The sequence below is a fragment of the Podarcis muralis genome, chromosome 13 (assembly GCF_964188315.1).
Source record: "Podarcis muralis chromosome 13, rPodMur119.hap1.1, whole genome shotgun sequence".
NCBI classification, from domain to species: domain Eukaryota; kingdom Metazoa; phylum Chordata; class Lepidosauria; order Squamata; family Lacertidae; genus Podarcis; species Podarcis muralis.
In genome coordinates this window covers 5,179,656-5,204,482 of record NC_135667.1, presented here as the reverse complement: position 1 = coordinate 5,204,482, position 24,827 = coordinate 5,179,656, and the positions used below count along the sequence as shown (strand labels likewise).

The 24,827-nt window shown below is 49.3% G+C and overlaps 1 protein-coding gene across 4 annotated transcripts in view; it reads right to left on the bottom strand.

Annotated features, from left to right (window-relative positions):
- Positions 1–5,927: 5,927 nt before the first annotated feature.
- The window catches only part of CNTROB (centrobin, centriole duplication and spindle assembly protein), a 35,927-nt gene continuing 17,027 nt past the window's right edge, over positions 5,928–24,827 (bottom strand). The window contains exons 10-20 of one of the 4 annotated variants that reach the window (XM_077916849.1): positions 19,247–19,393; positions 17,936–18,069; positions 16,060–16,185; positions 15,150–15,342; positions 11,602–11,935; positions 10,639–10,802; positions 9,590–9,683; positions 8,397–8,525; positions 7,824–7,959; positions 6,996–7,074; positions 5,928–6,783 (exon numbers count right to left, since the gene is read on the bottom strand). In XM_077916849.1, coding sequence (XP_077772975.1) covers positions 6,640–6,783; positions 6,996–7,074; positions 7,824–7,959; positions 8,397–8,525; positions 9,590–9,683; positions 10,639–10,802; positions 11,602–11,935; positions 15,150–15,342; positions 16,060–16,185; positions 17,936–18,069; positions 19,247–19,393 — 1,680 coding nt within the window. In that variant the 3' untranslated portion in view covers positions 5,928–6,639. Of the gene's footprint in view, positions 6,784–6,995; positions 7,075–7,812; positions 7,960–8,396; positions 8,526–9,589; positions 9,684–10,638; positions 10,803–11,601; positions 11,936–15,149; positions 15,343–16,059; positions 16,186–17,935; positions 18,070–19,246; positions 19,394–24,827 lie in introns of those variants that run through there. The other 3 variants (XM_077916850.1, XM_077916851.1, XM_077916852.1) reach the window with 3 other exon arrangements.

Genomic DNA, 24,827 nt, shown 5'->3' with positions numbered 1-24,827 from the left:
GCGGCAGAGCTGATGTTTGAAGGGTTATCAGAGAAGGAGGTGTGCCTCTGAACACCCACCGCTGGGAATCCCAAGTGGGGAAAGGGCAGTTTCCCTCAGGTCCTGCTGGCAGTCTTCTTAGGAATTATCTCGCTGGTCACTGCGAGAAGGGGATGGTGAAGCGGATGGGTCTCCAGCCTGATCCAGTGGGGCTCTGAGCATGCTAATGGAATGCAACAAGTTTATAATCAAATTAAGGGCACTGGTAATAAAACCCTGCTTTAGCACCAGCCAGACATGAATCAATCCTACTAGACCCAAGACAATCCCAATTATTAAGAGCACAGAGGCTGGTCAAATACAGAGAAGTCAGAAGTCCGAATGGCCAATGTGATGACTGGGTGATGTATCTGGGGTGCTTTTGAGTGCAAGAAGGCATTTAACATGAAATTAGGGGGTGGACAAGTCTCTCAATTCTGTTTCTCTCTGTTTCTCATTTTCCAGTCTTCAGTACACATCTCCACATGTTTGCAGGATATTTTTTTTAAAGTCCCCACGAAAATTCATCAGCATCTCTCCTAATGCACATCTTTTTGTAAGCAATTTCTGTCCCTCAAATATTGTGAATTCTTATAACCAATTTCCTTTAACATGGTGCATTTCTGTACGCTATTTTCAGCAACACATGAATAATTATGAACTTTTCCTCCTAAGACACACCTCTTTTTGTTTGGGGGGGGGGGAGGCATTGCAATATTCAGAAAAGTGCAAATTCCAAAGGATAGCTGTGCTGTGGTCTGCATATTGTTGCATATTTCTTCCCCAGCCCTACAAGGAATCGAAAGATGCAGAAAGACTCGATAAAAAGATGGAGGGTTGATGAAGTGGGACATTCAAGATGGAGGAGAGTTAAAGTCATGTGGGACAAAGTGAGGGGCGCAGGGATATAGAAGAGAAGAATAACAGCCTTGATGAAAGGAGAAATCAGATTATTTTTATGGCTATCAGCAATGTAACGATTGCAGGAATGGGAAGAATCACAGGAAAATAATTATGTTAAGGGACAGAGGACTAGAAGATTTCAACAGCATGGACTGGAACGGGAGACAGGGGAAATAAGAAGGAATGACTTGAGATCTCCAGCAGAAAACTCAACCGCCTCTCTCCTGTTGCCTCCACCTACTCTAAAAACCTGTTTCTTAACTATAAGAACTAAAGGGAGTCCACAGATGAACAAGCACCTTTCAAATCAAGGTTTCTTTCAATACAGCTATTCCCCTTTGGAGTAAAGTGTTGGGATGCTCTTTGCCTGAATCTTCCTTTTCTTTTTAATGCTGCAAAGTCAGAAAGCACGCCCTCATAAACCGACCCTGCCGTTTCCATCCGTTGACTCAAGGCAAAATGGCCGGCTGTCGAGGTCTCTCTCTTCGAAGCAAATGGAGGGAGGTACAAACAAGCGCCATCGGTTGAGGCTTGTTCCTTGGCACCCCTAATTCTTAGGAGCCCAGCCACAAAGACAGAAGGTTAAGGTCTGTTTCTGTGCCGAAACAGAACCACCTCCAAGTCCAAATGCGGTCTCACAATTCCAAAAAATTTCCAGTACATAGAGAACTACGTGTCCAGGGAATGGTTAGAGTGGAACTTCTTCCTAAAGTCTGGATTTCTATGTATAAAAAACTGGGAGGGGGGCGTTCAATCATACAAGCTCCTGCATGCCACCTAAAATGGTATAACCCAGACCCACAGCGTTGTATCCAAATGTTGGCCCTTGTCAGAGCAGACCCAATGAAATCAATGGACATGACTCGCTTTGTTTCATTGATTTCAATGGCTCTACTCAGAGTTAATAGTTAGTTGGATACAGCCTAGATTGACCATCGCAGCACATAGGGACATAGCCAATTTTCACGGCAAAAGTGTGTTCTGAATGCCCCCCGTGCAGAACGAGCCGCGGACTGCCTCTCTGCCACCTATGCTAATTCTCCTCCTAAGCTCCTCCTTCCTTCTGGAACGTTCCCAGCAAGAGAGATGGCAGCTATAGCGTTTAACCCTGGGACTCAAAAGTTATAAGGCTCTCTTGCACAGTTGCTACCCCACCTCCAGATGAGCTCCTTACATGCAGCTCAGACAGGTGTGAGGGTTGGCTTAATCCCTTCTCCGCTTCCCCCAACATGCCAGTTACAAGATCACGGCCGGGGAGACGGGGAGGAAGAAGAGCAAAGCAGAACAATTGAACTGTACTAGCTCAGATCCAGCACCTAGTCATGCTTTTTAGTCATCTCGATAAATCAACAGAACTTCTAAATCCCATCTGTTTTAATGGGGTGAAAACGTGACTTAACTTTGGCTGGTCCGAGCCCACCAACTGCATCTACTGAAGGAAGTGAAATATATACACTCCCAATCCCAACAGGCAAAAATGACCACTAAGGAGATTATCCCCCGCCCCCATCCTATTCCAAAATATACAATGCCGGGCGCTGGGCATCACATTTTCCATCACTGAGCCAAATTCCTGCAGGATCCACGAAACACAATGTTCACTCTCTTCCCCCAAAATTCCATCCTTCATTTCTTGTCCCCTCTGGTTCCTTTTGGTCTACTCTCTACCCACCAGCTCATCACACACCTCCTAAGGAAATAAAAATCCCCCCTCCTTTCTCTTTTACACGCTCCATTTTTCTCACGGCACCTAACATTGGAGACTGCAACGAAACAGGCAAAAGAGCAGCCATGAGGAAAAGGAGGAAATTGAAGGTGTTCCATCTCCTGGTCTCCCTTGACTGAACTCTTGTCCCAGTCGTGAACCCTAAAAGCAGACCTTCTCTTGTCCACCCCCACCCCCCCGCTTTCTTTATTGGCTTAACCCACTAGGACATGGGCTGGGGGGACCACAAAGGGTTTGGAGGGGGTTCCCGGTTCCTTCTCCAGCCCCGATCCGGGGACGCATGCCCACACCACACTCGTCAGCCTACAGGCGCCACACTCTTACCGAGACTTGGTCCGCAAGCTACTTCCAGCGCTTCCGAAAAACAGAAGCAAAAAAATATATATATTTCTATCCCAGCCGCTAAATCCGAGGGAGCGGAACGAAAACCAGGAACCGGATAGCGATGAAGCAACTCCAACAGAAGGCAAATGCCAAAAGTCAACCCCAGAGTTCACCATCCGTTCCAGGGACACTGGCTTGGAGAAATGGGGTTTGCCCCGGCACCACAGAGCTCCTCTCCCCGCCCCAGATCTTCCCTGTGGGGCACAGGGAATACGGGGCACCGGTGGCCACTGGGTGCTGGGTCCCTCTCAGGTCCAAGAGCAACACACTGGAGCTGTAATACCTGGGTGTTCGTGATCTGTCAAGGCTGGTGCTTGGCGTGGGGGGAGCAGCGCGATCAGGAGGGGGAGGGGGCTGGATTTTTGTTTTTTTTATAAACCCATAATCCACGTTCGCTGTCTCTTACAGCTAATCAGATTAGGTTCTCATGGAGGGGGAAGGTGGAGAGCGGGGAGGGAGGGAGAGGCCATGACAGCCATGTGTCCATGGGTGCCCGGGGAGGAGGGGGGGCGAGGTTTGCAGTCCACAGCCCGGGAGGTTCAGATGTGGCAAGTCAGGAAGATGAGAGCATCTTGGGGTGAAGGCTGGTTGTAAGAGTGGAGTGTGTGAAGTGTGCATAGTTAAGTGTGCTGGGGGGGCGTGTGCAAAGGATGGGGTGCTGGTGTGAATTTGGGGAGGAGGAAAAGAAGAGAGGGGGGGCAAAGGCTCACACAACAGGAAGCGGAGCAATGCAGCAGGGGGCAGAGTCTCCAATGCACAGCGATGACCAGGACATTTTGAGAAGAGGACTCCGGCAGGTGAATACTTCTTTCCTTTGCATAGCAACCCGAGGAAGGCTTGGAGGAGAACAGAGTCCGAGAACGCTCTAGTCAGGACATTTGAGTTGTCTTGCTTGTGTGTTCTGTGCAAAGGAAGCAACAACTGACAAGCAATGAGGGGGTTAACAGAGATGTCAAAGGAGGTAAAGGGTAGTTAACGGGAGGCAAGGACAGGCGGGAAGCAGTTATCAAGCGCAGGTAAGAGATTTTGCAATCTGGAGGCCGCCTGTGTTGCAAAAGCCTTGGGATGTTGCTGGTGCCTCCGTGGCTCATCCTACGGCTTGCGTGACAACACTGTTGGCTGTAGGGATGGGGCGTGGGGCTGATGTGTGGAGCCCCACCACCACCACTGGGGTAGCTTCTTAGACTTCCATTTCTATCATACGAGGAGGGGGGTGTTTCAAAGGAAGAGCTTGGGAGGTCTGCATTTAAGGGCAGCTATGTTTGAAAGCAGTGGACGCGGGTGGCGCTGTGGGTAAAACCTCAGCGCCTAGGACTTGCCGATCGTCAGGTCGGCGGTTCGAATCCCTGCGGCGGGGTGCGCTCCCGTCGTTCGGTCCCAGCGCCTGCCAACCTAGCAGTTCGAAAGCACCCCCGGGTGCAAGTAGATAAATAGGGACCGCTTACCAGCGGGAAGGTAAACGGCGTTTCCGTGTGCTGCGCTGGCTTGCCAGATGCAGCTTGTCACGCTGGCCACGTGACCCGGAAGTGTCTGCGGACAGCGCTGGCTCCCGGCCTCTAGAGTGAGATGAGCGCACAACCCTAGAGTCTGGCAAGACTGGCCCGTATGGGCAGGGGTACCTTTACCTTTATGTTTGAAAGCAGACCTGCAAAAAGCACTCGGAACAGGTAGGTGGCATTTGCACCAAGAAGACCTGTGAAAGTGTGGGCCCTGTGAATTATGTCGCTTTCCGTGGAGAACTGCCAAGGCTCCAACTGCTTAAAGACTCTGAGGATGGGAACTGTGAACTCCTCCCCGGAGTCATCAAGCAGCAACTGCACAAGCAGGAACGCAAAAGGAGGTTTTTTTTCTGCTCTGGCATTCAAGAAAAGGTTTCCTGAAATAAACAAGTGAGGGAGATTCACGGGGAAAGAACTGCGGTGCAGCCAGCCTTATAGCTAAGAGCAGACCCCAGGGAAGCCTCCTCTCACCACTAGGCATCCAGCACACACCCGTCCAGGGAGGACCTCTTTTTTTTTTTTGCTCTAGGAAATACCGATTAGAGCAATAAAGTCTTCTGGAACTGAAGTCTCCAGTGTTTAGAGGAAAGTGTGCTATTTACCCGGGCACATGCTTGTTGATGTGATTTTTATTTGGAGGGAGGTCACACATTGAAATGACAGCAGGGAATATGTGCACACGCGCTTGTGTCTCTCACGCACAATCTTGCACCCACTGGTGAGAATGCCTGTGGGTTAAACCAGAGAGCCTAGGACTTGCCAATTGGAAGGTCGGCGGTTCAAATCCCCGTGACGGGGTGAGCTCCAGTTGCTCGGTCCCTGCTCCCGCCAATCTAGCAGTTCGAAAGCACGTCAAAGTGCAAGTAGATAAATAGGTACCACTCTGGCGGGAAGGTAAACAGCGTTTCCGTGTGCTGCTCTGGTTCGCCAGAAGTGGCTTAGTCATGCTGGCCACATGACCCGGAAGCTGTACACCGGCTCCCTTGGCCAATAAAGCAAGATGAGCGCCACAACTCCAGTGTCGGTCACGACTGGACCTAATGGTCAGGGGTCCATTTACCTTTAAAGCATAAAAGATGGCTGTGTATATTCCAGGACTGCGAGAAAGGCTGAATTTCACAAATGGCCTCGCAACTGAACTAACCACCAGCAGAAACAGCATCTTTTGGTCTCCCAGGAATTCTGCACCCCAAATTTCTTTTGGGGCAGAAAAAACTTCAAGGATTCCAACAGAAATGTTGCCATGGGAAGGAAAGGGGTTGGGTCTTTGCTTAATGTCAACAGATACGGCAGAGGGAAGGTAATGCCGTGAGCAGGGAGGAAAATAGCTTTTATTTCCTTTGACGGTGGCAGGAAGCCAAACAGAGAGAAAGAGAAAGAGAGATACGGAAACCGACTGCTCAATATTCCTTTATTTTAAAAAATAATAACAGTGATAATACAAAAATAATTAACTGTGCAAAAAGAGAGTCAACTTACACTGCAAAGCCAGGTGTGTCTAAAACAGCACACTCAGAACAAAGCACTTAAAACTTCAGGATGCAGCGTGTTGGGAAAGAGGCCCAGAAAGGTTTCGTTAAGGCAGGGAAGGCCTCTCGCCCCCTGCAACCTCCCACATGCACAACTGCAACCAAGCTGCTTTGACGGGTGAACCAGGTTGCCTTGAATCATCGGCCTCCTCTCTCCAGAGAACGAAATGGCTGAAGTTGACTTGAGGAAGGGAGATGGGGAGGAGGGCAGGAGGAGGGACGGATGCAAAGGGCACGGAGCCCAGCGAGGGCCGTCGCCTTTTGCTGGGAATAAGTAAAAAAGAGGAGCTGGTGTTCCTGCCACCTCAAGTCTCTCAAAGCTGCAGGGTTTAAGAGAAGGTTTTGTTTTTCCAAAAAAAAGCAAACCCACAAAATCCAACACGCACATTCCATTTTTTAAAAGGCAACATTTTAGACTCCAGGTTGGAGCAAATGGTTGGAGGGTAAAACTAGAGATTAAGGCGGGGGCTTCAAACCAGAGAGCAGCTCCCAGACACCCCACCAGAGGCCCAGACAGGTCAGGGAAGGGGAGGGGGAAGGTCAGCGTGGTAAGGAATAAACAGTCCAGCTGCGCCAAATATCATCGCCACACGCCGCCGCCGCCTCCTCTGCTGGTGCGAGGGTTCAAGGCAGGCGTGCTGGAGGGCTTCTTCCCAGCTTTGGCGGCGGCCTGGGGTCTCTCGCGCCCAAACCCTGAAGCACCTACGCGGCGTGCAGAGGCCATCTGAAGAAGGAAGAGGGGGTGAATGACAGTGGCTTTTGACAGACACCCGTTCCTCGATATCGACAGACCAAAACCTCCTATAAGATTTAAGCTTTCTGCTCCCTGGTTCGTTAACCTGCCTCCCCACCCCTTCTCCGCTGTTCCTGAAAATTAAAGAGCAACTCCTACCTCAGAATTTCTCCCGCCCCTTCCAAAAGAATGGCGCGCGTTACCTCTTTCCTCATGGCGTCAATCAGCTTGGGGTTGGGGTTCCGGCGCGCTTGCAGATTTGCATCGCCTTTGGCATCTGTCCTGAAGCAAAAACACCCCCACCAAAAGGAAAAAAAGAAAGGGAAGAAGATGGGAATGCTTCTTCAGAACAGAACCTAGGCATCCTGACCCTGCCGCCCACCAAAATCCTGTACAAAATCCTGCAGTAACAGCAGCAAGAATATTATTGGCCCAAAAATGGAAGCAAGAAGAACTACCAGCATTAGAAGAATGGAGGATGAAATTGATGGACTACGCAGAATTAGACAAGCTAACAGGAAGGATCCGAGACCGGCGGGACCAGAGGTAAATTTACTGAGTATATGAAAAGTATTTGTGATGATCAGATTACGTTTGTAGGACAACAAGAAGTTCTGTGAGGAGTAATTTAAGAAATATTTAAAAATGGAAAGGGAGAAATGATTTGCTAGAAAATGTAAAGGCAATATTAAGTTAAGAATTGCAGGAGAAATAATCAAGGCGGAAGGCTATCAGAGATGCTGAAGGAAATCCAAACAAGGACATATGTATAATAATTTGTGTGGTATGTCTTAAAAAAATTTGCATGCTAAAAATTAATAAAAAAATATTATAAAAACAAAAACAAAATCCTGTACAATGAAATTCAGGCCCCTTCTATAAAAAACCAGGAAACCCTAAAGCCTGTATCTTTCCTCTGCCCTGCACCGCAGAGGGCATTTCTTGAGGAGCCCTGTCCAAATCCTGACACCCCCCAAAAAAGAGGTTGTTCTCAGGAAAATACACACACCCCACACACACCTCAGCCTTACCCATTCTGGCCTATCTCGCGCAAGTATTTATACAGGTCCTCTGGAGAAGGCACAGCCCTGCCTTTGGCCTGGTGGTGCCTCAGCAGGCGTGAAACTTCAGCGACCTGTTTTGGGGACAGGATTCCCCCCTCGTGGGCTGCGGAGGAAAAAGGGAGAAAATCAATCAATCTTTATTACGGTCCAGAGACCCAACAAATCATTACAAATCAATACACAATTCATACAGCCTACCTCCAGGTTAAACAAGCATTTTGTTTAGAATATAGGGCTCATTTGTTCTTGCAACCACCAATAAAAACTTTGCCACTGCTAACCTTCTAGCATTTGTCCGGTCTTCCAGTAGGAACCTGACATAGTGAGCCTCTGATTTTCCCGGGAAAGGTACCAGCAAGGGTAGTATCAGTTCAGCCCTGGCTTGCTCATATTTTGCAGGTTCAGGGAATGGGCCCACAGAATTCATACTAGAGGGGTATCCACTGCCACTCATGGGGTAGCCAGACACCAGGGTTTTGCCTTGGGTGCAAAGGGGCAGGGCTGCTTCCGGGTTCAAGCAGCCTGGCCTGGCCTACCTACCTTTGAGCAAAGGTACTTTGGTTTTGTGGACGGCAGTACTGCTGGGCTGCTGGATGTGAATGGTGCTGGCAGACGCCTGGGCCGGATCCCACAGGGCTGTGGACCGTTCGTGGTAGGACAGCGACGTGCCTGGAAAGGAAGTCGGGAAGATTTTGAGCGCTGGTTCTTTATTTACTTGCACCCAGGCCAAAGAGGCAGTCCCCACCTGCAGGCTTACAGTCTAAAAAATCAAAGCAAAAGCCCGCAGTGCACAAGCGAAAGGCAGCAGGGAGGGAAGAGGAAAATCAAAATGGAAACACAGCCACTGGTTTCTAAACACTTGTTGCAACCGTGACTGGTTGGCACAGCTCAGGGGCAGGAGGTGCGTCTGGCAAAGCTGGTGAAATGAGCCCCCTGAGCGCTGTCTCCCCCCACTGCAGCAACTGGATGGCGGCTGTGAGAGGGAGAGACCCACAGAAGGCAGGAAGGTGGAAAGCTGTTCTGAGTCTGAATAACTGGTCTCTCTAGATCAGAACTGTCTCTGCTAACTGGCAGAAGCTCTCCAGGGTACTGATCTCAGAGTAAGAGTCGAGGAAGATCACTAGCAGCAGTCCAGTGCTCTGCAAACCCTGAATGCCCTTCCAGCCACTGCCTTGAACATGCCAGCGACCACCACCCATAGGGAGATGCACCACCCCCGGGTGTTAGGATATAGTTCCGTTCCACCTTAAAAGGGAACAGGCAGGACTGTTGTGTGTCACATGCCGGTTTACTTCCAGCACTTGCTGGGAACTTCCGTTTTGTATACTGCTTTTGCTTCCTGCTGTTTTGCTGGAGATGAAGGGAAGCAGACATGTTTTCCTTTGTTCCTGAACTATGCTGAATAAAATGCTGTACATCATGCTTACACATTTCTCTGTCCACCTCTTCTGCTGTGAGAAGATTTACACACTCTGCTGATAGAGCGTACATGGGTCTCTAAACGTATCTGAGGCTCGTGTCGCTGATTGATGCTGTTCCAAGGGAGACCGACTGCCGGCCGGTGGCTGGAGCCAGCTGGGGGACTGCCTGATGCCCCCATCTTCCCAGCAGTATCCCAACAACAGGTGGGCGCAGCAAGGGGTTGGGGAGCGAGCGAGGGACAGCCAGGAGCCACAAGAGGACCGCAGAGCTCCCTTGTGCAGAAGGAGAAGGGGCCTGGGGCCTGCTCTTACCGTACTGCGTCTGGTTCGTGGCAGGTGGTGGGCTGTCCGTGGAGACTCCTTCCTGCTTCTGCGCAGCAGTTTCATATGCAGAGCGGTCCAAAATCTGGAGAGTGGTGAGGAGACAGGAGTTAGGTGTGCATCCTTCCCTCCCTCCTACACACCCATCTCCTCCTTGGCCAAAGGAATCAACAAGGAAGCGGTCTCCTAAGACGTTTATGCTACAGAAATAATTAACAGCCAAGGATTCACTGTGGGTAAGAACTGAAGATTGAAATAAAATAAAGTACGCCTAGAATAAGTGTCTTTCAAGCAACCTGATTAAAAACAAAATATTTATATTTAACACCAGCATGATGCACTTAAAACTTATTAGAGTCACTTAAAACTGAATTATGTCCCATCTTACCATGAGTCAAAGGGTGCTTTTCTGTGTAAAAAAGAGCCACTATCAGGATTCTGAAGCTAAGTACAGTCGTACCTTGGTTTTCGAAGAGCTTAGTTCTTGAACGTTTTGGCTCCAGAACGTCGCAAACCCGGAAGTGAGTGTTCCGGTTTGTGAACTATTTTTGGAAGCCGAACGTCCGATGGGGCTTCCACGGCTTCCGATTGGCTGCAGGAGCTTCCTGCAGCCTATCAAAAATCATGCTTTGGTTTCTGAACGTTTTGGAAGTCGAATGGACTACCAGAACGGGTTCCGTTCAACTTCTAAGGTACAACTGTATTATAAAAGGATGCAAGCCACACATTACATACCCTCCAACATTCCTCAGATGACAATAGGGCATCTCTCTCTCTTTCACACACACACACACACACACACACACACACACACACACACACAGACTCTCCTCGACCCCCCCATTTTTATGTCCCCACAGAGCATTTCCTATCAGAAGAAGGGTGAGGGCGGCTACACCAAAATGATGCACTTCCAGATGAGACGGCTTGATTTGAAATCAGCCCAGCCTGCGAGGAAGGACTCCCATCATCACAGCTCCCTCCCACCCCTACAGACTGAAAAGAGAAAGAGCAGAGATTAGGATCACAGCGACACACACCAAACGCAAGTAGTAATTCAAGTCGGGCTGAGGCACTTGAGCTCCACCCTCCAAACTGCTCTGCTGGAGGGTCTCTCCCTCGTGGCCTGCTGCCTCAGTCACGGTCTCATCTGTGTCATCCGTGAACGGGTGCTCTGCCAGGTTATCAGGGTGGAAAGGCAGACCTGAAGCAGGCGAGAGAGAGAGAGAGAAACAGAGAAATATGGGAGGCCCAGGTTTAAATATCTGCTCAGTTGCAAAAGCCCACTGTGGGCAAATCACTTGCTGCTTTCAGTCCCCTTGCATTTTAACTTTCTTTTTTAAAAACCACCTATTTCCAGGTAAAATTCAGCGATTCTTCAACTGTGATTCCTGCACTGCAGGGCTTGGACTAGATGACCCTACAATTTCTATGTCAATGTGGGTTAAACCACAGAGCCTAGGACTTGCCGATCAGAAGGTCAGCGGTTTGAATCCCCGCAACGGGGTGAGCTCCCGTTGCTCGGTCCCAGCTCCTGCCAACCTAGCAGTTCGAAAGCACATCAAAGTGCAAGTGGATAAATAGGTACCGCTCCAGCAGGAAGGTAAAGGGCATTTCCGTGCGCTGCTCTGGTTCGCCAGAAGCGGCTTAGTCACGCTGGCCACATGACCCGGAAGCTGTACGCCGGCTCCCTCGACCAGTAAAGCGAGATGAGCGCCACAACCCCAGAGTCTGTCACGACTGGACCTAATGGTCAGGGGTCCCTTTACCTTTATGCCTTTATGAAGGGCAGCCATGCGGATAAAATATTTCCACAGCATGAATGCAAGTCAAAGAAGAGAAATTGACGGGCCTGACACTTTGGCCTATATATGCTTTCAAAAAAGTTGCAGTTGTTCCACAATGACATGAACAAAAGTCCTCACAATGGGTGGTATTAAGTGGCGCTACGTTTTACTCGCGAGCAGATCCATTGAAATTACTGGACTTGACCCAAGGCGCACCTGCTACAGAGCTGTCCACCTGCGGTTCCAGCTGCTGGAAGCCCGGCTGGCTGAGGAGGCTGTAGTTGAAAACGTGGCTGAACTCCGAGGAGAGACGCCCCATGTCTGGGAGCAAGGGGAGCAGATGGCGGTAAGCATCCTGCAGGGACTTCTCGGGGGCATCCGGTGGACCCCGTGAAGAGCTGCGCTGGGCGGCAGGCTGGAGGGGGACTGCCTGCGCCCACACCGACCCCTCGCAGTCCCCCGCCCCTTGGCTGCTCCCAAGAGATTCCGCCTTCTGGGTCTTCGCCAGCGATTCGGAGGGCTGCGGAAGCTCCAGGTTGGAGGGGGTGTCCTATGGAAGGAGGGTAAGGGGTTAAAAGACAGCAAGCTCCGAAGGCAGCACTGCTCAGTCCCCTCCCCCTCAATAAAGCACCCTGCAGCTAAAAGGAAAGTACCGTATTTTTCGCTCTATAAGACGCACCAGACCACAAGACGCACCTAGTTTTTGGAGGAGGAAAACAAGAAAAAAAATATTCTGAATCTCAGAAGCCAGAACAGCAAGAGGGATCGCTGCGCAGTGAAAGCAGCAACCCCTCTTGCTGTTCAGGCTTTTGGGATAGCTGCGCAGCCTGCATTCGCTCCATAAGACGGACACACATTTCCCCTTACTTTTTAGGAGGGGAAAAGTGAGTCTTATAGAGCAAAAAATACGGTAGTCGTTCTTCACGCAATGGAAACTGAGCAGCAACATGAATCTCTTCTTAACGAAGAATTGAGCAACAAATCTACAGGGTTCTTAGAGCCTGGTGGATTTTACAAAGGATCTGCTCAAAGGCAAGGGAGCTCTGGAAATTTTGCAACGTTGACCTTGCTGCGATTCACCAGTGTTCGAATCCCCACTTAAGCCATGAAGCACAATGGATGCCTGGATCAGTCGCTGCCCCTCAGCCTAACCTACCTCACAGGGTTATTGCGAAGATAAAATGGGGGCGGGGGGAGAGAGAGCCCTGCACACGACCTTGAGCTCCCCGGAGGAAAAAGTGGCATTAAAATGCAATAAATAAGCTAACTAGGTTGTGGGATATTGAACGCCAAGAACTAACAGTAGCAGCAGAGAAAACATGCTCCCCTCTTTATTTTCAACTTTCTTGGGCACATGAAACTAACCACAATTACCTTGAATTTCTGCTTAACCCTCAAGAAAGAAGGGCGTTTTCGCTGGCCAGGTTTAATTCAAATCCATCCAACCTCCTTTGGGGAAGGTTCTCAGGCAGGGGGGAAGGAGAAAGAACTTGCCCAGGTGAAGACCACCTGGTGGAAACCCTTACACATATGGTTCTTAATTGTAAACTGTATGCTGATCTCCGCCAGCAATTTCTAGAACAACTCTGTATCCCCAAATGGAAACCAGTCAGAGGTCATACATTTTCTATTACTGGGGAATGATCAGGATCTCACCAAGTTAGTGGCTAAATATCTCTATTTGGTTTTTTGTCGTCGAAATACACTGCCAACGTCTGGTCTCCCTGGAGACCAAGAGATGTGACGATAGACTGCTCTGCCTCCTTTTTTTAAGCAAATGTTTTGTGCCACTGGGGAAGTGGTAATTCTGCATTGATTTGTTTTGGATGCTGTATGTGATGCCAATAAAGGTTTTACGATTGTTGTTGTTTAGTCGTTTAGTCGTGTCCGACTCTTCGTGACCCCATGGACCAGAGCACGCCAGGCACTCCTGTCTTCCACTGCCTCCCGTAGTTTGGTCAAACTCATGCTGGTAGCTTCGAGAACACTGTCCCACCATCTCGTCCTCCGTCGTCCCCTTCTCCTTGTGCCCTCCATCTTTCCCAGCATCAGTGTCTTCTCCAGGGAGTCTTCTCTTCTCATGAGGTGGCCAAAGTACTGGAGCCTCAGCTTCAGGATCTGTCCTTCCAGTGAGCACTCAGGGCTGATTTCCTTCAGGATGGAGAGGTTTGATCTTCTTGCAGTCCATGGGACTCTCAAGAGTCTCCTCCAGCACCATCATTCAAAAGTATCCATTCTTCGGCGATCAGCCTTCTTGATGGTCCAGCTCTCACTTCCATACATCACTACTGGGAAAACCATGGCTTTAACTATACGGACCTTTGTTGGCAAGGTGACGTCTCTACTTCTCAAGATGCTGTCTAGGCCTGTCATTGCCCTTCTCCCAAGAAGCAGGCGTCTTTTAATTTCGTGGCTGCTGTCACCATCTGCAGTGATCATGGAGCCCAAGAAAGTAAAATCTTTTTTACGATACAATACGAATAAATAAACTGACCAGGATAGTGTTGTGAAGCTGCTACTGCAGGTGAGGCTTCGGAAGGTGGGGGAAACTGGTCTAAGGTCACTCAGTGAGTTCCAAGCCCAAGAGTCAAACCAAGAATCCGAAGCTCATTCTCCCAGCCCCGCCTTCACCACCCTTCAGATGCTTCAGAAGAGCGGAGCAATGTGGTTCAGGTAAGACACAGTGTTCACGTACGGCAAAGGGATGTGGGGGCAGGAGTCAGTTTTAGCAGTTACTAGAATCATAGAATCATAGAGTTGGAAGAGACCACAAGGGCCATCGAGTCCAACCCCCTGCCAAGCAGGAAACACCATCAGAGCACTCCTGACATATGCTTGTCAAGCCTCTGCTTAAAGACCTCCAAAGAAGGAGACTCCACCACACTCCTTGGCAGCAGCAAATTCCACTGTCGAACAGCTCTTACTGTCAGGAAGTTCTTCCTAATGTTTAGGTGGAATCTTCTTTCTTGTAGTTTGGATCCATTGCTCCGTGTCCGCTTCTCTGGAGCAGCAGAAAACAACCTTTCTCCCTCCTCTATACTAAATCGTGAAGCTGAGGCTCCAATACTTTGGCCACCTCATGAGAAGAGAAGATTCCCTGGAAAAGACCCTGATGTTGGGAAAGATGGGGGGCACAAGGAGAAGGGGACAGCAGAGGACGAGATGGTGGGACAGTGTTCTCGAAGCGACCAGCATGAGTCTGACCAAACTGCGGGAGGCAGTGGAAGACAGGAGGGCCTGGCGTGCTCTGGTCCAGGGGGTCACGAAGAGCCGGACACAACTAAACAACAACAACAATAGTAGTCGCTGCTGCCACACACCCCCCAAGCTGACGCCTTCTAAAACTCCCAGCCACGGCTGAACTCCAAGGAGAGACACCCCATGTCCAGAAGAAAGGGAAGCAAGTGGCGGTAGTTGCCAGCTGGGAGTTGCAGTTTGGAATGCTAGGAAGCCGCCAGCTTCAGAAAGGCTGATGCCGAAGAACAAGCCTTGCTGAAGAATAACCAGGCATGGCTTGTGCCAAGGCAAGTCCTACTTCAAACTTTTTTAGTTGCGATGGGAGTGACAGCCCAAAACATCTGGGCAGTGGGTTTTTTTTTTAAAAAAAAAAAATTATTTTCTGTTTTCCCACGTGGGCAGTGTTGTGTTGGCAAAGGCTGCCCTCACCACTCTTCTCCTCAAGCATTTACGTTTCCAGTTAGGGTCAAAGCCAGGAGTGACAGGAGTGAGGACAGCTCTGCTTACGGTGCCAAGGAGGCTCTCACCTGCTGATGCTGCTGCTGGGCTTTGGTGTCGGGCTGTGGGGAGGCTGGGCTGCCACTGGTGAAGAGGCGCAGGGCCTCGTTCCAGTGCGCCTTCATCATAGCCTGGAACTGGCTCATCATCTCCGCTCGCTGCATCTCCAGCCGCCGAGACTTGGCCTGCAGTTCCCGAATCTCCTCTTGCTGCTTGGAGATCCTGGGTGGGGTTATGGGATAGATGGGAAAGACACCATGGTTCTAGGACAGCCTTCCACATCATGGAAACAGTTTCATAATATTCAACATGGTGATATATGGCAAATATATGGCAAATCACGATGTGTGTGCATGTGCTTCTCTCCTGAGTTGTGTCGCCCCATTGCACTGAACTATAAAATAACAGTTAAGGTAAAGGTAAAGGGACCCCTGACCGTTAGGTCCAGTCGTGGCCGACTCTGGGGTTGCGGCGCTCATCTCGCTTTATTGGCCAAGGGAGCCGGCGTACAGCTTCCGGGTCCTGTGGCCAGCATGACTAAGCCAGAGCAGTGCATGGAAATGCCGTTTACCTTCCTGCCAGAAGGCAGTATCTACTTGCACTTTGACGTGCTTTCAAACTGCTAAGTTGGCAGGAGCAGGGACCGAGCAACGGGAGCTCACCCCGTCATTGCGGGGATTTGAACCGCCGACCTTCTGATCGTCAAGTCCTAGGCTCTGTGGTTTAACCCACAGCGCCACCCGCGTCCCTCCACTGTACATAGTTCCATCCTTATTTGAGACATTGTGATATATTGATATACCGCGACGTTTAGCTGGTGATATATCGCAATGTTGAAAACCAGACACTGCCCAGCCCTCCTTCCCCTTCTCTCTGGCTCCACACACATCTTCCCCAGCACCCCCAGAAAGACCTCCCCCTCGCCCCGCTTCCAGGCACCTGCACTCGTAGTCCTCCGCCAGGTGCCTCTGCCTCTCCTCCCTCTCCGCCAGGTCGGCTTTGAACTGGGCTAACTGGCTGGCCAGCTCTTTCTCGTGGTGGCCGCTCAGCTCCAGCAGCTGCTTCCTGCCAAGGGAAGGAAAGGGGTCAGACTCCGAAAACAAGAACTTCTGGTTTAAAGCCAAGACGCTGACAGCTCCCCAAGCAGCAGCAGATCTGGGAAAAGGCAGGGATGGGCTCGAGAAGGAGCCATCTTGAATCCACTCATCCTCACTCCGTTTCCCTAGCACAGTCATTAACTGAGGGCAGGGAACCTTAGGGAAAGGCTTTATTATGAAAGCAAGGGGAAGCTCTTCCCCCCTCCCCACCTGTCTCAAGATAAAGCCAGTGGCTGGCTTGATCTAACAAGAGAACACGAGAAGAGCCCGGGCCCTAAGGAAGTCAGATTATCCTCCAACAGGGCCAGGGCCTTCTCAGTGATGGCTCCGACCTGGTGGAAGGCTCTGTCCCGTGAGACCAGGGCCCTGCAGGATTTAACTTCCTTCCGCAGGGCCTGTAAGATAGAGCTATTCCGCCTGGCTTTCAACTTGAACTTAGCCTGATCTTTTATTCCCCTTCCTTCCCTCCCCCTCCCCTTTTTATGAAGATTACCCGCCGCTCTGGGATCCCACAGCTAATTCTCCCCTGGTCTCATCGCTGGCCCAAATACGACTAACTTAGCCAGCTAGCCCTGGTGATCATCTAATGTTTATTGGATGGATTTCCCTCCCAAATTGATTTTTGAATTCTGAATTTATTGTTCACGTTTTATACTGTATTTTATGCTGTTTTTTGTTGCATCAATTAAGTGTTTTAAATCAGTAGTTAGCTGCCCTGAGCCTGGTTTTCTGAACCGGGAAGAGCGGGGTATAAATAAAAATTTATTATTATTATTATTATTATTATTATTATTATTATTAGATCACGGCCCACCTGCTCCACATTCTGTTCTCACAAGCAGCCGTTGCCTGTGGGAAACCCGCAAGCGTACCTATCATGGCTAGTAGCCATCGACAGCCCTCTCCTTCTCCTCCTTTAAGTTGTTTAATCCTCTTTTATACAAGTCAATGGCTATCACTGCCTTTTATGGAAGCGAGTTCCACAGTTCCAGCTATGCACTGCATGAAAAGGTATTTTTCGCCCTATAGGACGCACTTTTTCCCCTCCAAAAATGAAGGGGAAATGTGTGTGCGTCCTATGGGGCGAATGCAGGCTTTCGCTGAAGCCTGGAGAGCGAGAGGGGTCGGTGCGCACTGACCCCTCTCGCTCTCCAGGCTTCAGGAAGCTATCCGCAAGCCTTGGGAGCCCGCGGGAGTTCCTGCCGGGCTCCCATGGCTTGCGGAGAGCTGTCTCTATCCCGAAGCCTGGGGCGCGCTGAGCAGTCGCCCCTCGGGCTTCGGGTAGCTCTGCGCAAGCCGCGGGAGCCCTCCCACGGCTTGCGGAGAGCTGCCTCTATCCCGAAGCCTGGGGCGTGCTGAGCAGTCGCGCCCCGGGCTTCGGGTAGCTCTCCGCAAGTCGTGGGAGGGCTCCCACGGCTTGCGGAGAGCAGCCTGTTCTGGGGGCTGGGGGGGGGAAATAAAATTTTATTTCTTTATTTTCCCCCCAAAAGAACTAGGTGCGCCCTATGGGGCGAAAAATACGGTACTTTCTTTTCTTTGTCCCAAATCTCCGTTTTGAATGTTATGAGATGGGAGGGACTTTGCTTTATGCCATGCATAATTTTATAAACCTCTATCACGTCTCCAGAGCCAGGAAGGAGAGCTGGCTATCTGGGCTGGCATCTAAGGACAGGGGTTCCCTCTCGCTTGGCACAGAAGGGCCTAGAGCCCCGCCCCACCTGTGCTGCTCCCTCATGCTGCTCATCTGGCGCAAGCTCTCCTCGTGAACTTCAGCCATGCGCTCCGTCACCCGCTGCTCTAAGGCCACCTTCAGCTCCGACTCCAGCTTCACCTTCTGTGCCTCGTAACGTGCCTACGTGCAAAAGGGGGCGGGGTGGGGATGGAAGGGGAAATCACTTCAAGCTTCTAGTGTTGCATCTAAGACTTGACACGCTCCTAGTCCTCAAGGAGCTGGCAAAGGCCAGGTACAAAGACTTCAGCTGAAGGTGAAAGCCCTTGAATCAAAGAGGTACATGTACCAAACTGAGCTCAATGGGACTGCTGTATCTTTAACATCATTATTAGGAGTAATTCTTTATTAGTCATGTTTTTCCCATGATGTTTTATCACGTTTTTGATATTCTGTTGGGAGCCACCCTGAGTGGCTGGGGAAACCCAGCCAGATGGGCAGGGTATAAATAATAAAATTATTATTATTATTATTATTAGCCATAGCAACTCGATAACTGGGCGAGTGGTGCATGACGTCCGTCATCAGAGTTCCAGCACTGGCAATCACGGAGCTGCAACAGCAGGGAGAAGCTGCAGCAATCAAAACTCCTCCTTTCTCAGCACAATTCAAAGTGTTGGTGCTGACCTTGAAAGCCCTAAACGGCCTCGGTTCCTGTATACCTGAAGGAGCGTCTCCACCCCCATCGTTCAGCCCAGACCCTGAGGTCCAGCTCCGAGGGCCTTCTGGTGGTTCCCTTGCTGAGAGAAGTGAGGTTACAGGGAACCAGGCAGAGGGCCTTCTCGGTGGTGGCACCCGCCCTGTTGAACGCCCTCTCATCAGATGTCAAGGCAATAACCAACTATTTTACTTTTAAAAGACAACTGAAGGCGGTGCGGTTTAGGGAAGTTTTTAATGTCTGATGCTGTATTGTTTTTAATATTCAGTTGGAAGCCGCCCACAGTGGCTGAGGAAACCCAGCCAGATGGGCGGGGTATAAATAATAAATTATTATTATTATTATTATTATTATTATTATTATTATTATTATTATTATTATTATTATTATTATTATTATCCCCAGCCACTCTGGGCAGCTTCCAACACATTATTAAAATGCAGTAATGCATCAAACATTAAAAGCTTCCCTAAACAGGGCTGCCTTCATATGTCTTCTAAAAGTCTGGTAGTTGTTTAACTACGCACTGCATGGAAGAGGACTTCCTTTTGCGCAAAACGTCTGAACTCTGATATTTGCTGTGGTCCCCCCACCCACCCCAAAAGCAGCACCCTCGCTTGGGAAGGCCGCTGCCCACCTTACCTTGACCAAACTCATCTCCATCTTCAGGTTGTCTCTCTCTCGGCGCATGGCCTCCAGCTCAGCCTCCAGCCCTTGAACTTCCGACTGCACGGAGGCCAGGACACGCTGGGCGTCGGACGCTTTCTGAGCTTCGCGCTGGGCCACTGCCTAGACAAGGGGTGAAGAGGAGAAGTAGGGTGGGCACTGAATAATAATAAATAATAATAATAATAATAATAATAATAATAATAATAATAATAATAGAAGAAGAAGAAGGAGTTTGGATTTGATATCCCGCTTTATCACTACCCGAAGGCATCTCAAAGCAGCTAACATTCTCCTTTCCCTTCCTTCCACAACAAACACTCTGTGAGGTGAGTGGGGCTGAGAGACTTCAGAGAAGTGTGACTGGCCCAAGGTCACCCAGCAGCTGCAGGTGGAGGAGCGGAGACGCGAACCCGGTTCACCAGATTACGAATCTACTGCTCTTAACCACTATACAGTGGTGCCTCGCAAGACGAAATTAATTCGTTCCGCGAGTTTTGTCGTCTTGCGATTTTTTTCGTCTTGCGAAGCACGGTGTCGGGAAAGTTTTGGGAAAGCTTCAAAAACCTCAAAAAGCTTTAAAAACCTCAAAAAAGGCTACCACACCGCGTTCTATGAGTTGCTCCTCGAAGTCAAGTCGCAACTGTATTAACGGTGTTAAGAAAAAGGAAACAAACTTGCAAGACGTTTCCGTCTTGTGAAGCAAGCCCATAGGGAAAATCGTCTTGCGAAGCAACTCAAAAAACAAAAAACCCTTTCGTCTAGCGAGTTTTTTGTCTTGCGAGGCATTCGCCTTGCGAGGTACCACTGTACCACACTCCCTGCCCATCTGGCTGGGCTTCCAACAAAATATTAAAATACAGTAATCCATCAAACATTAAAAGCTTCCCTAAACAGGGCTGCCTTCAGATGTCTTCTAAAAGTCTGGTAGTTGTTGTTCTCTTTGACATCTGGTGAAAGAAGCAGCTGAGACTCCAAGCACCCCACCACCACCTCCTCACAGAGCCTGCCTCCCAATTGCATTCCAAGCTTGCGGTGTTCTGTGCCCCCCACACCTCCCCCCCCCCGGCCGCATCCTCTCCCTGAGCAACAAATACCATTGAAAGCCCCGTCTGAACCGTCCCAGATTTTCATGGGCAACTCTGAAGCAACCTGGGTTCTGCCTAAATGTGAGGGGAAGGATTCGTCCCCCTGGGGAAATCCCTTCTCATCGCTGCCCCTCCCTCCAAAAGCAAGGCTCTCAGGGCAACCTGCTCAATGGCTGCATGAAAATAACAACATAAAATCTGCGCGGCAGCTGGATCAGTTCGCTATTCGTCTCGAAGGGGGAGAGAGGCAAGACGGCTTCGCCTTCCAGCCTGTTCCCACTTGGGACTGGCCACCTGCGTATATATTGTGCAGAACTAGGAATTAGGAATTAACTCAAACAAAGCAGAGGCCTGGAGCCTCCCAGATCATCTGCCGTTGCTTTCCGCTCATCACAAACGCCATGTTTAGACTATGTCAGGTGGGAATAATCTGAATCCAGAATTATAAGGCTGACTACAGAAGAAAGAAAAGAGTGGCAGAAAAGAACGAAGGCTTTTATTTTATTCCTAGCAAAATGGTTTCTTATGCTACTTAAAAGGTAAAGGGACCCCTGACCATTAGGTCCAGTCGTGGCCGACTCTGGGGTTGCGGCGCTCATCTCGCTTTATTGGCTGAGGGAGCCGGCGTACAGCTTCCGGGTCATGTGGCCAGCATGACTAAGCCACTTCTGGCGAACCAGAGCAGCGCACGGAAACGCCGTTTACCTTCCCGCTGGAGCGGTACCTATTTATCTACTTGCACTTTGACGTGCTTTCGAACTGCTAGGTTGGCAGGAGCAGGGACTGAGCAACGGGAGCTCACCCCGTCGCGGGGATTCAAACCGCCAACCTTCCGATCGGCAAGCCCTAGGCTCTGTGGTTTAACCCACAGCGCCACCCGCGTCCCTTATGCTACTTAAGATCATCTAAATTTGCACCCTCTGTTGTTGTTTTTTCCCTCTGGCAGGCCTCCTGTGGCTTTAGGGATGACCCAAGAGGCAGAAATCCAACAATTGCCTTCTCTGGCGCAGTGTTTGGAAAAGCTTTACCCGATGAATCGCTGCCAGTGAAGTGGTAGAATAAGGCGCACACAGAAGCCGCGCCGGCAAAAACAGGGAAATCCTGAGTGACACCAAACTGATCTCCCCCCTTTCCCACTCCTCCCCTAAGCTGCTGCCTCAGATCACGGATCCATCTAGTGCAGTGCTACCTACACTGACAGGCAGCCACTCTCCAAGGTTGGAGGTAGGGGACATTCGCAACCCAACCTAGAAAGGAATGTAAGAAGTGCCTGTCTGCTGGATCAGGCTAATGGCCCACGCAGTCCACCATCCTGTTCTCACCGTGGCCAAGCCAGATGATTGTGGGATAAGCCACCAGGACTGAATCACGGCTGGCTAGCTATTTATCTACCCAATTTGTATACAGTGGTACCTCGGGTTAAGTACTTAGTTCGTTCCAGAGGTTCGTTCTTAACCTGAAACTGTTCTTAACCTGAAGCACCACTTTAGCTCATGGGGCCTCCCGCTGCTGCCGTGCCACCGGAGCACGATTTCTGTTCTCATCCTGAAGCAAAGTTCTTAACCTGAAGCACTATTTCTGGGTTAGTGGAGTCTGCAACCTGAATCGTATGTAACCTGAAGCGTATGTAACCCGAGGTACTGCCATTCATCTGAACATCACAGGGTGGTTCATGGCAACAAACCCCTCCAGGTTAAGAGACAGGATGCTGCCTCCGAAAACTAGTTGCAAGAGAACACAAGGGGGAGCAGGCTAGTATAACGACACCAACCCTGTGGCAACGCAGGGTTAGAGAAGACCATTGGCCTAGTCTATCAGGTGCTGTTCACCTGACGCTCTGTGGTGGCAAAACAATCATTTGGGGAGTAAACGCATTGCAAGGCCTGCCTTAGCTATTAAAGGGGACAACACAGGAGCGGCAAGTCACAGGAGTCAGATGAGGGACGTTTGCTGGAATCCTGCTTCTGAGCAGCAGAATATTTTTAAAGCTTTTCTCTGAATCACTCAGGACTAGAAACCTTAAAAATTAAAGATCACAGACAAGATCTGATTTCTGCAGGATCTGATTTCTTTCCGCAGGGCCTGTAAGACAGAGTTGTTCCGCCTGGCCTTTGGCTTGGAGCCAATTTGATTCCCTCCCTCTCTTTCTTTTTTCTTTTCCTTCTCCTTCTTCAATGAGGCTACATTTTAATATTTTAATGTTCCATTATTTTAATGTTGTATTTTATTTTTGTTTTTAAGTTGTAATCATTCTTCTTGTTTTTATTATTGCTTGTAAGCCGCTCTGAGCCCGGCCTTGGCTGGGGAGGGCAGGGTATAAATAAAAAATTATTATTATTATTATTATTATTATGATGATGATGATGATGATGGAAATAAGAGCAGCATTTGTAAAATACTTTTCAGAATTGTATAAGAAAGGGAAGGAAAAAAATTGTAAAATAGAGGAATATATCTTTGACTTGCAAATTGCAAGACAAGGAGAACTGTGACTTTAAGGAGGAATGGGAACTTTTTACAAATTATTTAAAAAGACAACAAAATGAATTGGACCCCTTGGCAGGTTTTGAATAAACATACACAAATTTGTTGGTTGACAACATGATGGATAGATATGTAAGGATATGTACAATTTTATAATATGCAGAGGAAATGTGGGAAGAGAAATCAGGGAGAGGAGCTGAGGAAAGTCCTTGGTGGGGGAGGAAGGGAGGGGGGAATAATGCACGTGACTATATGGTTTGATAATTTGTTATGTGGAAATTGATCAACAAATTTATTTATTTATTTAAAAAAATTAAAAATTAAAGGGCTCCTTGAAACAGAAAAGTGAGCAAAAGCAGCAGGGGCTTTGGTGTGTGTGATTAAACCAGATCTGGAGCCATGGATATTGTTTTCTGAAGTTCTTTCCTAGTCCTGTTAACCAAGATTAGACGTGGACCCGCAGGTAACAGCTGGCCCACGTACGCACACAGCCAAACCAGAATGAGACATCTCTACCCCACAACTCACAGACTGGGAAGGCTGCTGCCGCCGCGGCCTGCGCTTTTCCTCCGTAGGGTGGGGATTTCTTCCATAGGGCGGTAGTTCTTCCCAGCCTTGGGATTCCATGGCAAGCAAGGCCTCCCCTGCCTCTGTGCTCCGGGTAAGAGGCTATGGTGCGAAGGCGGAGCCAGAGTCAGCCCCGCCTACTAGGCAGAAAAGGCCACGCCTCTCCTGAAGGGGTTTCCTTACAGAAGGACTGTGGCCCTTCCTTGTGCTGGAATACTGCAGCCGAGCGGCCAGGTAAGAAACCCTACTGATAAAGTACTCAAAGCCCTACTTATTTTTCTACAGCAGTCCCAGAAATTGAGCTGCTCTTCTCCATATTGAGCCTGCCTGCTACAGCCTCAGTAAAAAAATGAAGGCAGGAGTCTGGAGTAGGACAGCCGGGTGGGGCTGAGTCCTTCTGAAAGAGGGCCAAGAGAGGGTAGGAGAGATTGAAAAGGGGATAGGAATATAGGATGCTGCCTTGTCTGAGCTTATATTGTAAGCTCAGGAGGGGAGGAGCCATCCTATGCACACTGAAGAGCATTGTTTAAATGATAAAAATAGTATTTACCCGTGGAATTTGGTGAGAATTGCTTGCTAGCAAGTAAGCTCAGGATTGCAACCAGCTCTCTTTTAAAAAATTGTCCAAAATTGAACTACAGTGGTACCTTGGTTTACAAACTTAATCCGTTCCGGAAATCTGTTCTTAAACCAAAGCGTTCTTAAACCAAGGTGTGCTTTCCCGTACCAGCAGGGGACTCTATTTACAAACGGAACACCCTCAACAGGAAGCGGAACATGTTCTGCTTCCAAGGCAAAGTTCACAAACCAAAACACCTACTTCCAGGTTTGCAGCGTTCTTAATCCAAGTTTAGGCTTATTCTCAAATTTAGGCTTAATCTCAAGTGTAGGCTTATTCTCAAGTTAACCTACTAAGTTTCCAACTCCACTCACAGCCCACAGTTAATAGAACTGGCACAATGCTTTTACTTTAACATTTGCTAATGCTAACGCCGATGCCAGAATGTCTGTGTTATCAATTACTGTTTCCTGTGAACGGTCACAGGCTGACCTCTCTACATCCCATTTCCTTTGGCCATGCCATTTACAATGACTGGCGACAAGAACCATGTATATATTTAAGTGCAACTATGGGTAATAACTTCAGAGGGTGTCCATGGGTTCTAGTGTAAGAAACTGCCTGCGAGGCAAAGCTTTTGATCAGGGGTCAGCAAACTTTTTCAGCAGGGGGCCGGTCCACTGCCCTCAGTCATTGTGGTGGGCCAGACTATATTTTTTTGGGGGGGGGAAATGAACGAATTCCTATGCCCCACAAATAACCCAGAGATGCATTTTAAATAAAAGGACACATTCTACTCATGTAAAAACACGCTGATTCCCAGACCATCTGTGGGCTGGATTTAGAAGGAGATTGGGCC